At 35.0% G+C, this 16,619-nt stretch overlaps 1 protein-coding gene across 4 annotated transcripts in view; it reads left to right on the forward strand.

The window, feature by feature from the left end:
• The window catches only part of LOC134527958 (rhophilin-2), a 626,490-nt gene that overhangs the window by 421,279 nt on the left and 188,592 nt on the right, over positions 1–16,619 (forward strand). Inside the window, exon 1 of one of the 4 annotated variants that reach the window (XM_063361054.1) lies at positions 4,454–4,586. The exons of the other annotated variants lie outside the window; for them this stretch is intronic. Coding sequence (XP_063217124.1) covers positions 4,539–4,586 — 48 coding nt within the window. The 5' untranslated portion in view covers positions 4,454–4,538. Of the gene's footprint in view, positions 1–4,453; positions 4,587–16,619 lie in introns of those variants that run through there. 4 annotated transcript variants of the gene reach the window in all.

Consider the following 16,619-nt stretch of genomic DNA (forward strand, 5'->3'; position numbering starts at 1 on the left):
TACGATTGTATTATCATTGTTTTTTTTTAATAATTTGCAAAAACACGCCTCACATGCCATGCTGGTAATTTAACTTTCTTATCATTATTATTAATAAATGGAATTTCCTGTAACTTCTTTCGAAATTTCTAGTGCTTTTTTTTGTTCACGTATTTTCTCACCAGATATTTACCAAAAGCTGTCATAAAATTACGAACTTTGGCGTGAATTTTTACCGCTATTATATCATCCTTAGTTAATACTAGTTAATAACCTGCATGCGTTACTATGCCTCTTTCATTTTTTTTTAAATTTAATTAAAGTAGGTACACATAAACAAACATCTCTCTCCATATCTTTGTCACTTATCTCTCTATGTGTGTCCGTCTGTAAATATCACTATATTTCTCTTTTTGTATATAAAAACAATCTCTATCTCTCTATACATCCATATATCTCCATACCACACTCTCTGTCTCTCTATGTGTGTTTATATGTCCACCTATATCTCTATCTCGCTATCTATATCTCTCCGAAACTCTATATATCTGTATATCACTCTCTATCTCTTTACTTCTCTATACCTCTCTCTATATTTCTATGTCTATATCTTCCTACCTATATCTTTATATTTGCAAAACAGAAGACGAACACACGTTCATTATATATATATATATTTACATTACCTCTATATTTGTATGTATCTTTTACCTGTCACAGGCGTGAAATAGGTGTACAAAAACATGCGCGTATTTGAATGCAACGTTGTGTCAAAATTTCAAAGAACTTTAGGAAAACTATAAAACGAAACGTAATATATAAGATCTCTATTATGATAAACTCTCACGAAAAGCCACCCAATAATAGCAACGAATATAAAATTTTAAAAATAACCAGCAGGGCATGTGAAGGCGAGACTTAATTACTTTTCAAGAGTGATGTGGGCATCGATATGAAATAGTTTTTTTGTTAATATTTGTGTATTTAAAGGATACTGTGAGAACAAAGCTAGTAGTATCGATAAATCATTAACGCGTCGGGTCGTTTGCGGATTGCTGAACATCAAATTAGAAAAAAATCTACTGTGGAATGACGTAGCCATGTTCTTATTATGGCTGCAGACAGAATCTTAGCTTCTGCGCTCAAAACCAACATTGGCTTAACAATCTGACAACAGAACTGGTAGCCTCATCTGAAGTCAACTATTACAATAATATGTGCATTAGTTTGCAAATAACTCTACAATAGATACACTATTGTGTAATTATTATAAAATTTAAAGTAGTAATTGTATGCAGAACACATCTTAATGATATAAATATAAAGCACATACTGCATTGAAGTACGGCTGCAAAATATGCTGTAGGGATATTATAACATCTTTTACGTACCAACTACGAACTGAAAAAAAAAAATATTTTGCCGTTACAAAAGATTTTTCTCAACACACATCTTAACAAATATTAAGTATATCTATATATAAAATTTCATGTTGTTATGTATGTATGACGTCGATAAACTCTTGGCCGACCGATCGCCATGAAAGTTGGCACATCAAAGAGTTTTTTCATGGAAAAGGTTCTTATGCTATCCATTTTTGTAACTCGCCACTAGATGGCGCTGCAGCGCATCAGCGTCTAAACCGTTCAACCGATCGTCGTGGGTAAACAGAAAATCATAGGTCACAGACATACAAACAGTAATTGTGTGTCCTTTCTCTATGTCCACCACACTGTCATATAGCGCTATACATTTGGCTTTAACTGGCAGACACTATATCACCCTATGTTCAGCCCGGGCAACGCCGGGTACTACAGATAGTCTACTATAGAATAAATTTTAGTGTTATAAAGTTTTGCCGTCTTTAATAAATGGCTTTATTGGAGGAAAAAATATGTTGTCGCCAAAAAAATTTTATTTGGTTGCATACTGAACAAAAACATTTTGTGGCGGCCAAACAAAATGTAATTCCAGTGCTGTCGTCGTATCAGTTGCTCCTGACAGACCACCAATGAACGAACCTCTCAGTCAAAACTTTCAAAATGTGTCACAGCACGGATTGCGTGCGCTGCGTGCCCCTGGTGATCAGTTGTAGTGTAAACTAACTGTACATTCGTCACCACGTGGGCTAGTTTCTGAAAGCGCTTGCACACGCAATCACACCGCTGGTATAGTCTTTAACATGTAACCAGCCTCGTGTTTAAAAGTTATCAAAAGCACTACCATTGCATAAATGATGCTTGCAGAGAAACACATGCTGTTTGTTTACGTGCACTGACAAACACGTGAAATTGTTCACAACACTGTTTACAGAGAAGAAAAAAAACTCTAACAAAATGATACGTAGGCCATTGGTATTTCTTTTGAGATGTGTCCAATAAGAGACATGTTGCATAATATAGCCCATATCGGAGTCGACACCGTTGTCAAACCACGTGGCAATCTCGCGCGTGGCATCCGACGCGTTCGTATGTGACAAGCAGCAATTACAATAGTCCATCGCCTCCGTCCGTCGATCACGTGACCTGCAGCCAATAGTATGGACCGAAAAATTTCATTCATCCGTCTGTCCAAAGCTTGGAGATTTCAAACTTTGACGAATGGACATATGCAATTATAACCCGCAAAAGGGTTTCAAGGGTTTTACGTGTCAAATTTTATCATATAAAGTATTTTTAAGTTTATTCCTTTAGATGCTTACTTTTTAAAAAAAAAAATATGTTCAAACATATGTTGAAGATCGTTTTTTGGAGAAAAATAAATCTTCCGCCTCACAGAGGTGTAATTAATTACGGATGGTAACTCTAAACACATTGAAAAAATACCAGAGTGGAAAATATTGATTTTTAATGAGTTATAAGTGGATAACATAAATGTTTGACAAACTAATATAATTGTACAAGATTATTTGTCTTTAAAATTTAAGTGTCCTCAACAGTTGACAGCATGCGTAAGTGAAAATACTATGACGAAAGAACGGAGTGTTGTAGATTGCTCGGTGTCTGACGGACTAATGGACGAACGATGGACGGGCTTTTGTATTTCCGGCTTCAGTGTTGTTTACAATTGTTTAACTTAGTGGAAAGAACTCTCCTACATTTTATTCTATAGCAAAGCCATCTCCTTCGCAATGCTTAGTTAATCTACTTCGTGCAAGGTGGCCGAGTCACTCCTAAAAGCATTGCACATCTTAAGTCCTATCTCCAGATGAAATGTTTATCCATAAAGCGTTTGAAAATTGACCCCAAACGATGCTTCAATGTAGCCTTAAGCCCGGTACAAATTAATATTGGGTAATATTTTCACAGTTCTCTTAGAAGTCGATTTCTAACCCAATGTCGATCGGGACCTGTCCTATCCTGTGTGTGTGCGTGTGTGTGATCGTAGACTGAATACGGATATAGATCGTGTCTGCAAGCTGCATGTAGAAATGTTTCGAGTCAAACACTGAACGGCTTATTGGCCAAATATATCTGTCAAAAAAAAATTTCATGGCGCGCGTTTGTTGGTGTGCAGTTTAGGTTGTAACATTTCGTGTCTCGTTGTTTATCCTAGTTTCAGTGCAACAGGCGTTTTGCAAAAAAAAAATACAAGTAGACTTTGATATGTTCTACGGATAATTACTCTTTTACGTTAGCAAATTCCTGCAAAACTGCGTATCCTTTGGTACACTTTTAATAAAAACCCACGTGGCTTTCTTTTAACCAATTGTGGTCACTAATCGTATAGGCCTTAACACTTTCAAATATTTGTCTCCAACTATATTTGACATTAGACTTAGACAGGTAATCTCATTTGTGTTTTAAATCATGTCACACTATCAATGTTTATTTTTGGTTTGAACAATCTCAAACTTTTCAATTTTAATATTTTGAAATAAAAACAAAGGAATCACAGTGCTGGATGGAAAATTTGAACTTGTTATGCTTTTTGTACATTTAAAAAACTTTTAAATATGTATAAATTTAGTTCACAATACTATTTGTTACATAATAAAAATAAACGTTAAGTAAATTTTAAAATTATATTATAATTAAAATTATATTTACACATTAAATTATTTCGCATACGACATTCATGCTAACATAATTTTAGTTATTTCACTTTCATAACCTTTATTAATAGCCCATGCGTTATTCGCCATTTTAAAGATTCGTTGTGACAGAAACAGGTTTGCATTATTGGATCAAATATCCAATCTATTTTAGAACCTGTCCTGTATGAAAAAATATTTGGTTGAAACTCTAGGTCATCCAACTAACTTGTCAATTAAACATGGCTGCGTCATAATAACCATCCAGACTTTACTTGACACAACCTAACTGGGAAGAGTTGATACGGAAGGAGTTGCGTTGTGGTTGTGGGGTGGTGATGGTCGAGGAGAGGGGGGGAGGGTCGTCTAGCGGTTCGTGGGGAGGGGGGAAGGAGCGGAGGGGCTCTCTCTCCGACGGGCCGCGCCTCCCCTCCGCCGGGCAGTCGTGTGGCAGGTGCCCCAGTGAGAGGTGGTGCCGGTGGTGCTAGTGGTGCTAGTTCCTCCTCGTGCACTGCAAGGAGCGGCGATGGCGCAGGCGGCGGTGCTGCGCGCGCAGCACAGGGCCAGCCACAAGGTGCGTGCGTTGCTCCGGTAGCCTACAACCCACGTAGTTTCGGTTCCCTACCACGTTCGTGCAACTTCGTATTTCTCTCGAAAATTTGAAATTAAAAAAAAAAATTCGAAGGGTTAGGTTAGGTTAGGTCAGTCGCAACACGCTTGTTTTCATTGGAAACTTCCGATTTAGCGGCTGAAGTGGCGTTTGTACCAAAACGCAAAACTTCGGAAATCTTCGGAAATTCTCGCAGGGAACCGAAACCACGTGAGTTGTAGGCTTCCCGTGCGTGCCCCAACCCTGCCTACCCTCGCACTGGACGATCATCTCACGTTCAACCATAACCAGGACGCCTTCAATTATTTGTGCATTTTTACCGCGTGCACTCCACTTCCAGGAGTCAAGACGGAAATAATTTTGTTGACCTCAATAAATTGTTGTCCGGCTAAACAGGATGACATTTATTTTTTTAAGTGACTAAATTTAATCACAGTAAAAAAAATTAGGTTGAAAATAGTACTTATTTACATCCTGCTACAAACATGTGAATTTATGGCAATCCACTTTAGTTTCAAAACGTTAGTTTTGTAAGTACCGATCGTTAAAATCTATATTAATGCATTTTTTTAAATACCTCGTAACAATATTGTTAATTTTTTCCATTAAATGTGCTACTCCTAGTAAAACATAAATGGGATAATATTTTACAATATTTTAATTACTGAAGTGTGTCAAGATACCATGAAAATTCTTTTAAATGCACCAGCAGAATTTGGCATCGAACCCTGGAGCCCGGTTTTAGGAGTATCAGGCAGCCGATTACTGCCCACAACCTCCTTTTTTGAGATATGAACTATAGTTTAAAGTGAGTGATTACTGAAGGAGACTAAGGGCTGAGAGGCTTTATTGCAATTTATTTATCTACCCTGTGGCCATCAGTGAAATTTCAGTTTATGTTTATGTGATGTTTGGTAGTAAACTTGAAATTCGTGGGAATCTAGACTTCGAAGCAAAAAGGGGGAAAGTTTTTGACATACTATATGAACAGTTGGTCTCTGCCACGCCACTACACTGTCAGAAAAAAAAATTACGAACTGAAATATATTTGACCAACAACTTTCCGTACTGTTTACGGCGCCTTGCTTCTTAGTTTACCAAACGAATATATCCATGTTTATTATGAAAAAGGAAACTTCAGAAAAGTGGTATTTCGGGCTTGGTTTTATATTTTAAAAATACATATTTATTCCGGGCTTGATAAAATTTTGCAGACTAGATCTTTCAAGCCAGAGAAAGGTTTTTGTGTACATTAAATTTCAATCAACCATTTTTTTTACTCTTAAATCAGAGTTTTGGTACTTATTTCTGCAATTTTACATTCTTTGCGTTTAAAATATGAGGAATGTTACTGTTTAAAATTGATTCAAATAAAAAAAATTCATTGATATCCATTTTCCAACCCTGAATAGTTTGTGAGTGTCTGGGTCCATTCCATGTTTCTTCCGTGCGGCCACCAGTAGTATGAAGTTCTTAGCGCTGCGGAAAGCTTGGACAACGGCGGGAACTTGAGCTATTTGATACACAATAAAAAAAAATTACACGTGAGCGAGTCTTCCAGTACTCGCCAGAGATGTGTAACATCTAACCTCGGTAACAAACAAATTCGTGTGTACTCAAGTTGCACATACACTTATAATAAAGAACTCGAACACAAATTTAACGTAGATTTCTTTAAAAAAATAATTCAAAGCGTGATAAATATATACGCAAATTGTGTTTCCAACTACAGTTATTGGCGCGAATCACGCGTAGTTTACGCACCCGCTGCTAGAATGCGTTGCCGTATCAGCTACGTCGACTATTGAATCATTTGATTAGCAGACCGAAATTTTGAGATATATAATGAAACGGCTCCGACAAAAGCGAAAAAAGTTTTGAAAAAAAAAAAAAATCCCAGCTTTGGACCTGATTTTCGACAAGTAATTTAATTAAAATACTTTCCGTCTTATTAAAATTCTTTAAATAGTTAATACTACAAAGTTTCCCTTTGGATATATGAACATTGGTTTGTGCTATCTACTACAGATGGCTGCACCGTGGTTACACATTTCCGTTTCGTGCGATTTCCGTTCCATTCACGAAATTACGCCTACCAAAAGTCGCACACCGAGAGCTGAGATGTTGCGCACGAAAATGACGCTCCTCATTTTCCCCAAAGCTGCTGCGTGCTGGCGTGGAGGAGGTTCGAGATGTCACAACGCACTTCGGCCGTCGTGAGGGTCGGGTGCGCTCAGTATTCAGCGCGCACGGGGGATAATTACAAACCTCGGGGGCCCACGGGACGACGTCATAGTTTATGCCTGCGCCTTCCCTTTTACGTATTCAGTCGAGGTCTTCATAGGCGGGCACAGCAGATACTTTCCGCTCATCCCGAAAATGCAATCATATGTTAATGAAGGCCACCAAATTACCGCTGAAGAGCATTCGGCCATTAGGGTGCAATAAAGATCTCGTTTAGGGCAATTATAAACCACGCTCGTCCCACAACAAAAGTAGTAGGTGATTGAGGGAGGGGGGGATCAAAAATTGAGCTGATGCTTCCTGCGGAAGAAAATTCTATGATATCTATCCGTAAGTCACAGTCGCCTGTCCTTCCTAACCTGGACTATAAGTTCTATGTGGCATCAGCGACGATGGCGCTTCTTCCATGCTGTATTATTATTTGTTTAATGTGTCAAAACCCTCGTTTTGCTATCCTGGCCTTTTTTAACGATCCGTACGGACACTCACACAAAATATTTGTAAAATAGATGAAATCATGGAGCAAAAATTGTGGTACAGTAAGCCAAACATTAAAAACTTGTTTACCAATTGCAACTCTTAAAAATATTAACTATAAATGATATAGTTTGCGTATTGTCAATGTCGTAAAAGCTCGTGGTAGTTTTGTATTTTCAAATTGCTATTCAATTTTTTTTTTATGATTCGTTAGATGTACATAAAAATATATGGGCTGCGTTTAAACTTTCCTTTGCATGGATAATGGTGGATTTACATAGTTTACGCCCGTCTATTTTAATAGTTACATTTGAAAATCCTAAATTGATTAGAGGGCCATGCACAAAAGACAAAATTATTTCTATGGCATCATTACTCGATGGGCGAAACTTATCTTCATATGTCCCTGCATGAGATTCTCCAGACTGCGGATATGGAACAGCTTATAGAGACATTTACCTTTCTTTTTTTCATTCCACAGTGATGAAAAATCGTTAATTATTATTTTAAACTTTTATTAAAATTTCCTTCGTATAATGAAGATTGTGAGTTGATTAAACCCTAAATATCAGTATACATAAAGCTGTATTTCATCACTTGTCTGGCGAAATTGGTGAGAGTTTTTTTGCAGTAATATTATTTATCTTTGGCATAACGCAACACTGGACACGTTGAAGATTTGTCGCGCGTCATTCTGGAAGCGCAACGAAGGGTACGTGGATGATGTTTTTTAATTTCTTTCCTAAATTTTGGAAATATGCTGGTTACAAATTATTGTCTTACTTCAGTAATTTTATTGTTGTATTCGTAATTTTCAGGTTATAGTTTATCTTATTTTGATATAAATACATAAGACCAGGTAATTAAAATTTTTTTTGAACATACGTCATTATTGGTGTATACTGTGTGTCATACGAAAAATATAAAGGAATGGAAAAAAAAAGTCTATACATAAACACTTTGATAAATAGCCAAAGTCATCTGATGTCAAATGTTAAATGTCTAGGTAGCTAGAGAATTCCATGGAATGTATTAGGAAAATATTACCTCACAGACGAACACACTGTGCTGACAACGACAAGACCTTGCAACAAGAATAGTAAATCCAGACAAACAACAACACTGGTTGTTGTGCGGAATCATCGTCAGAATTCTGCCCAGAAATAAAAAAAAAAAAAAAAAGGAAATGGTTACCGTTTCCATCCCAACGAATCTTTAAAATAGTGAAAAACAATTTGTAAACGTAAATTGCCTAAAATAATATTAATATGTATGCCGTAAGATAATTATTTTATATAAGAAAACTTGCAGAATATTCGTTTAACGTTTAACGTGTGAGTATTGAATTTATTTAAATTTAAAGATGTTTTAAAATTTAAGAAATAGGGAAAAAATCAAAATCAGTTCAAATTTTTCCAAAAAGCACTGTGAAAATTTTCAGCTAGCTCAGTCCGGTAATAAACACGAGTATGACACAATTTAAAACACGTATAAGGTTATTTGGTGAAAATTTTTTAGATGGCAAAATTGAAAACTACATTGAATCCAATGGTCCCAGTTATAAATTTTAACAGTACCAACTGTAAGTGTTGCAAAGTTTTGGTTCAAGGTCACAATTAAAGAGTAACTCAAACTTACAGATAAACGCATGCGCGATTACTGCTTTTTTTGCTTTCTCGCTTGCAGCGCCACCTACGCAAAATGGCGACTCGTGATTTTAAATCCTTTTGTGTTCTGCAAGTTGCAATGACAATCTGTAATTTCAGTACAACGCGCATTTCGTTTAGGGTTTAGTTGTGATTCCTCATGTGGCAAAAACATCCACCGATGGTATAGGAAGTTCGAAATGACCGGATGTGTTTGTAAAGGGAAAAGCACAGGACGACCAAAGTGTCTGTACAGGATGTTGACCGTGTCAGAGCATCTTACCGGCGTAGTCCTAAGAAATCTGTTCGGAAAGCAAGTCTTGTACTTCACTTTGCCAGAGACAACTGTGTGGAAAGTTTTTAGAACACTTTTGCACATGCGTCAATTACCGGTTACAACTGCTACATGTTTTAAAGCCAAATGACTGTGGTGAACGTTGTAACTTTGCACTTCAAGTGTTTGAGTGGGAAGATGACTTTCTTGATCGTATGGTGTTTTAAGCGATGAGTCAACTTTTCAACTAAGTGGGGAGGTAAATACCCATGATGTTCGAATCTGAGGGTCAGATCATCCTCACGAACGCGTAGAACACCAAAGAGATTCACCGAAATTGGCCAGAGTTGAGACACAGACATTCCGGACGTGTTAACCAAAGTGTGGGAACAATTGGACTTCAGGTTTGTATGTGTGCCGTATAACTAAATGTGTGCACATATTGAACATAAGTAAGAAAAACTAGGTTATTTCCCTTCTGTTTGGTATATGTTTTAAATAATTTAAATTAAACTGTTATAGTATACCATTGAATCTGGGACACTCTTCTAAGGACACTCTGTAGTTGTGGACCAGTATTTGACATTGTGACGGCGCTTTACGTTGTCTTGCATCTGGTGGCTGTAACCCGTGGTTAGCGGGATGCGTCAGCCCAGCGCTGCCGCGCCGATGAATGCCGCGCCGTCTCCTCGACCATCGGCAAAAACCCTCCTGCGGTCTGCGGACGAGATCCAGTCAGTAGCGCCTCTCCACGTCGCTTCTCTTTGAAGCTGTTTGTTTTTCTTCCGTTGGCAACCTTTTTATTATTATATTTTGTTTTGCAATTCACGCCGTTGGTTTTACTGACCTCAAAAAAAAACATTTGCCTACAGTATCCAGCTAATAATATTATTTTAAAAAATGTCCGTAACCTTGGATGTATCACATTTTCACTATAATTTATTTTTCGGATTTTCTTACACCGAATTCACTGTGATGGCAAGGCAACGGTTCGCTGACAGTTCGCCAACTACGATTACAACCGGTGGCTCACCTCGTGTGTACGGCCCGTAGCTAATCAATGGTCAATTTTTCAACGAAAATGTTGTGGAGGGGGGAGGGGGTTCGGCCCAACGTAAACAACACATCTTTTCCTTGAAAATAATATTTTCATCTAATAAAGAATACTAAGGAAAGTGTATTAAAGTTTCGCGAATAAATTCTTATTACTAGCGAAGAAACCTAAAAATGATGTTTAAAAAAATCGAGGAATTTCTCTGCTGAAAAATACATTTTTTTTGGTCGCATGGCGTTCTTTACCTCCGAGGGTTCTGACATAAAAATCTAGTAGTGTGCACATATAGTATATAAAGGTAAATGTTCTACCAAAACAAAACAAAAAAAAGTGGGCGATTTTTCTAGTACTCGCCAGTGATGTGTAACATATTCTAACCTCGGTAACGAACAAAATCCCGGTTACGATGATTAGTTACACACAACTTTTTTTTTTGCCCGTCTCCTCCACTTAACAATTTTTTCCTCACATTTACGCTTCTTGGATTAACCCATTCCTGTAAATTGAAAAATGAACATACTATGATCGATTCAGGAAAATACTATTAAGGAAATTATTTGTTTATAATTCATATGTTGATTTCTAATGTACCAATTTTAAAAGGATTAACTAACACTCCTTTAAAAGAGATGAACTTCAAATTAAAAATGATACATCAAATACAGAACTTAAAATTATTAATACTCTTTTTATATACAATTTTCAGTGTACAGTACAGTTTTTGTTGGATAGCAATACTGTGTTTTTCAATCCCTTGCACTAATGGTTCGTCTTATCAAAAATTGTTTCAGACAAAAGTATTAAATTAAAAAAATATATATCAGATTTACAAACAGTTTGAATGGAGTCGAATGTGTGTCTACTAAGGGAGTTAGAATTGTTTTATCATCCAAACCTTCTTTTCCCACCCCTAGCAGTTATGGTTGGTCGTATTAAAAATTATTCATACAAAAGTTTTTGGTATTACTCCTACGAGTTATTTAACGTTCAAACAGATTAGTTTTTGCTCATACTATGGGAGTTACAGCGATTTTTCAGTTTTTTTTATTCAAGCGGATTTTGCCCATTAAGGGGCCTCCCTAGTAGCATCAGAAGTTAGCGGAACACTATGTTTTTAAAATAATGATGGGACTTTATTAATCGACACTACGAATCTGAAAATTTTTCACCCACGAGAAGATAATACAAGAATTGTCTGTATACTTTTACATTTTTGTTTTTTTCTATCAAAATATGAAATAAAAAATCACCAACTTGTCCAACTTTGGGGCCATTTTATACTGCTTAGGAGAATGACAGAAAAAAAGTACAAGTCTAGAAAAAAAGATAATTTTTTTCTGAAGAAATTCATGTATTTAAAACATATAGTCATCGCTTTGAATTCCGAGATATCTTTTCCACAATTTCTGCAAATCCTGAAAGTTTTCCACCCTCTCGTGCTGCCGCTCGGCGAAGCCAGCTCGCAGGCCACACAGCTCAGGTAGCCGGGTGGAGGAACACGTGGCCGGAGGGGAGGCAGGCTACCTGTGTGTGCGTGCGTGCGTGAGAGGGAGACAACCCACAACCGGCACCGGTAAAAGATAATCCCGTGACCGAAAGAAATTCTCAGAATTGCTTTTAGTGTGCCTCGCCACAGTACCATGTGCTCGACTTACTCTGTGACTATATTCGTGTATCTCTAAAACATTGCTTTTGTTTAAACTACAAATATCCTAAAGCTTACCATACTAGATCATGTATTACGAAATAAAGTATTGAAACTAATCAATCAACACATTGAAAGTTGTCCTACAAACTATTTATTGGTGGCTTTACAGTCTCGCTAGCTAATTCGACAAAATTTATATATAATTTTTAACATGAAAATACACTTCATTGTTTTTCCTTTTATTTTTAATAAAAATTCAAGAAACAATTATTATACTACCCAATATTTTTTTAAATTATTTTAGTTTTCCAAAATGATTTTACACATCTTACAACGCCAAGGAAAAATTTTATACTGGTATTAACCAAATGGTTAACTATTTACAAAAGTTTTGATACTTAAAAATGTAGGTTTTATATAAAATGTATCTTAAATTAAAAGAAAAATCGTATTTTGAAAACTAAATGTCATTTTGCTATGCTTTTTGGTTAGATAGATATCTGATTGTCTGCACTGTTTTAAAAATGTTCATGGAATGATGAATAAAAAATAAAAACTAGGGAAGTTCTATATTAAATAAGCTAGTCAGAATTATGTAAATGTTCCTCCTGGCGCAGGAATCACGAGGAGGGTTGAAGATGAGGTCAGTGACCGATCGCTCACATATGTAGTTATGGATGGTACGTTATTAATTACAAAATTCAAAAACCATTTTGAAGTTAAAAAGTATAATTAGTGGCAATGTTTAATAAAGATGACGTAAATTTTCAGATAAACTTATTTCTACAGCTCAATTAATTAATAAGGGCAGGAAATAAATTTTTTACAGCAATTATACAAAAAAAATTTTAAACCACAATTAATTTATCCAAAAACCAAAATTAAGTAAATATTGCCCACACATTACAACATCCACGAAAGAACCTTGCAAATTATTTTTGTTAGATGCATTATTTTGCATACAAGTTCTTTATTTTTTTATACTTCACCTACTTATAATTGTTACATATTTGGCACATGGTCCGTCACGCCCAATTAAAGGGCCTGAATAAGTAGAACGCGTTTCTGATCAAATTGCACGCCTGTTACTTTACCTGCAACCCGGAGCGGTGTGAAATAAATTATTGTACATTCGTGACGTTGGCAATCAACTTAAATATTTATGAGTTAAAACCAAACATAACTATAACGGATAATCAAAGAAATTTTGAAATTTTGAAAGTTTGTTCTGTTTTTATATAGTACACAAAGCAGTTAAACCATAAATTATTTGTTGTTGAAAAAAATTAATCCTTAACCTTTCATGCTTTTTTTCATTTATTTTTATTAACAGATATTTCCGTTTAAGTAATACTTATATATATATATATATATATATATATATATATATATATATATAACAATATAGCAATCTAGAAAAAAAATAAGGTAGCCTTATTCCAAATATGTTATGATAGACGTTAGTAAACAAAGAATATAAATTCGCTTTACAAACACAGCTTGTACACAAGTAAAAAAAACATGGTTCTACTTACAGGCCGTATTGAACGTAGGGTAGGTTTATGACAAATACAACAGCAATAAACATATGGCTGAGTCTGCTTTCATGTACTTTTTTTTTAAGTTATCACTTTTAAAGCGGGTAAAGGGTACCTATCAAGTAGCTTAGCATTACCCAAAGTGAATGTCGTGCTCCAGAAAATGTTCGAACTATGTAATATTTGTATCACTGTTGCGTTACAGACCTGCAACTTTTTTCAGTGCGCGATGTCACTCTCATGTAAAAATATGTCGTGTTTAGCGCAAACGTGTTCGAATGAATCCACATCGAGCTGCCAAAGAATACCTATCGATGTCGGCAACATACAGAACACACAATATACAAGCCAACGTTTACAAGTGTATTCATACGTAAGTATAAAACTGGCGGCGGGCCATGATGCAGTTGGTTCTTCGCGTACAGTCCACTGACGGGATTAGAAGCGTCAAAGATCTTATATGGCTATTCTGTAAACTTGTATGTCATTTCACTGCCTGCTTTAGACAAACAACATCCATTACTATTAGCTTTGGCTTGAAAAGAATTACTCCGGACGGCTTTCTTATATGACTTATTTCAGCTCCTCGTGCGACCAGCGTGTATACCTAATTTGTCCGCGGCCTTATCTTTGGGTGAAAGTTATTTGTAAGGGAAGTTGTATCGGTAATGTTTATCATGTATTACATATCAATTCGACTTAGATACGCACATGTGTTTTTAAAATATATGTTTAATAACTTGCAATACAAAGTATGTGTTGAATTTCATGTATTGAATTTTTTTTTACATTATGTACGAACATAATAATCACAATATTTCATGAGAAATTTTTAAAACATTTTACAAAGTAATCTCTAATTTCTTCCACACCTCATGGTTAACCTTACTATTTTATTTCATGTTTCAGTTGATTTAAACTGTTTGGAATCATAATATGACGGACAATGAAGAATATTAGTTTCAGTAAATTTTATGAGAGGATTTACTTATTACATTAAATATACCTCAATTTTTACCTCAAAGGAAAATAGTTGCATATCATTAAATGATAAATATTTGTTTCCCATTAATAAAGTTTATGAACATAACTTATTGTTATAATACCTACATTAGTTAAATTGTGTTTTTGTAATGCTCTCTAATTTCAGTAAAATTTTTGGGCAAATTGAATAGCATATAGTCGATCTTTAACATAAGCTTTTGGAATACATAAATATAATAAATTATGTTCTCGTGATTATAACAATTAAATACTTCTTCGCATGAAAAAATTAACTAACAAAAAAATATTTCAGTAATTTATACTTAAGGACTAAAAAATTTTATTTTTATAATATAATAATATTGTATGTATGTATACTTTTCTGAAAAAAGTAGATTCAAGAAAACAAATTTTCTTTTTTTTAATTTTGTTCTTGAACTTACTTGACAAGCGATATTGAACTTCAACTTTATACTTTCGGTATAGCACTTTTCGATTTATTTTCTCCAAACGGGAATTAAAAGTAAAGAATAAATAACATTTTCCTCTATAATTATTGCAGCCGTATACTGAAAAGTTTAACTTTCCTTTATTTGCATGACGCGGAGCTCCTAACTACACAAAATTTTTGTTATTTATTTTGAACGTTGTATTTATGTTTCCTTACAAACTTAAATGAACCTCTTAACATTTAATTTCATCAAAAGTTATACAATGTAAGTATCAAGTTAAAATATTTTTAAGTGTAGTTGTGGCTATTTTGTTGTTGAAAATGACACTCTTAAGTTTGAATGAAAGTGAGATATGATAAAATTATATTTGTAGTTAAAAACAGATAATTCATTTCAAATTCAATCTGTTGTTACATGCATATTTCCAAATAAATTTGACAATATATTGAATTCTATGCATTTGAATCTATTCGTATATTCTGCAACATTAATTCCTATAAGCAAATACTTATTACGTACAATGTACTTTTAGTCCTGTCATATAGTTATGCAAAAAATTGTATCAAAAGTATTGTTTCTTCTATGCGGTTATGGTTTAAAAAGAAAAAAAAAGTAATTTAATCTATTTTTAAATTCGGTTGTCAGTAAGAACACGTATTTAGTGTAATACGACATTTATTATTCTGTTTATTAAAACATTACTATCGATAACTCCATTTTAGATTTATCTGTCTATGTTATATTTCAAATTGATTCTTTTTCTTCGGCTTATGACAGCAGCAAATTTTGTTTTATCGCATATGTAATGTTTTTATGTTTTGCATATTATAATTAATGAGTTAGTATTGTTGGCGGGTGAGGCTTTTTCACAAATGGACGCGTTCTTGGCGGCTAGCAGGTAGGACGCGTGTATTACGCAGGCTGGATAGGGAAGTACGACTGCGGGCGAGCTCCATGATAGAAGCAACGGGAGTAGTAGCACTCGGCTATTTGTATAGGTTGGGATAGCTGTGCGAATGGTAGAACAGACCACGGGTCTATGGTGAGGAAAAAGGTCCCAAGCTCGACATCCCGACGATGAGACCGTTTACGAACTGTCGATGGATCATCAGGAAAGTTAACAACTTCTTCAGAAACTTGAGTCCCTCTTTCAAAATTCAGTTTAATACCTGGAGATGACTATATTCGGTGTTCTACCAAGCGAAGCATACTCTTAATTCATTACTAGTTGATGTTTAATATTTTGACGCAAAATAAAATTGTGAATCAGCTTACTTTGCTCATGCCAGGTTTTACAAGTTTTGTCAAAGTTAATTAAATGAATAAAAATTGTGTCCCTTTGTTGCTGGCTACCCGCAAGAAATTATCATGGTGAATAATAATAATTTTAAGTCGACATGTAATATTATGATTTTTATGGGATTGTGTTTTGGTAATGGTGTGTGTAACTGTCTTGTGTATTTTATTACATTCACTTCACGTAACGAATTGTCTGAACGTAATGTTATTGTTTGTTTGTTTTAATATTTCGTTTTATTGAACAAAGATACATAGTTTGCCACTTCGAGCGACTACAGAAGTGACAATACAATTAGTTTACAGTGTTCCAAACATTTTAGTTTCCTCTACTGTACATGGGGCGAATATTTTTTATGTTATGTTTACTGAAACCATTTTACG

Source organism: Bacillus rossius, chromosome 1 (genome assembly GCF_032445375.1).
Source record: "Bacillus rossius redtenbacheri isolate Brsri chromosome 1, Brsri_v3, whole genome shotgun sequence".
NCBI lineage: Eukaryota > Metazoa > Arthropoda > Insecta > Phasmatodea > Bacillidae > Bacillus > Bacillus rossius.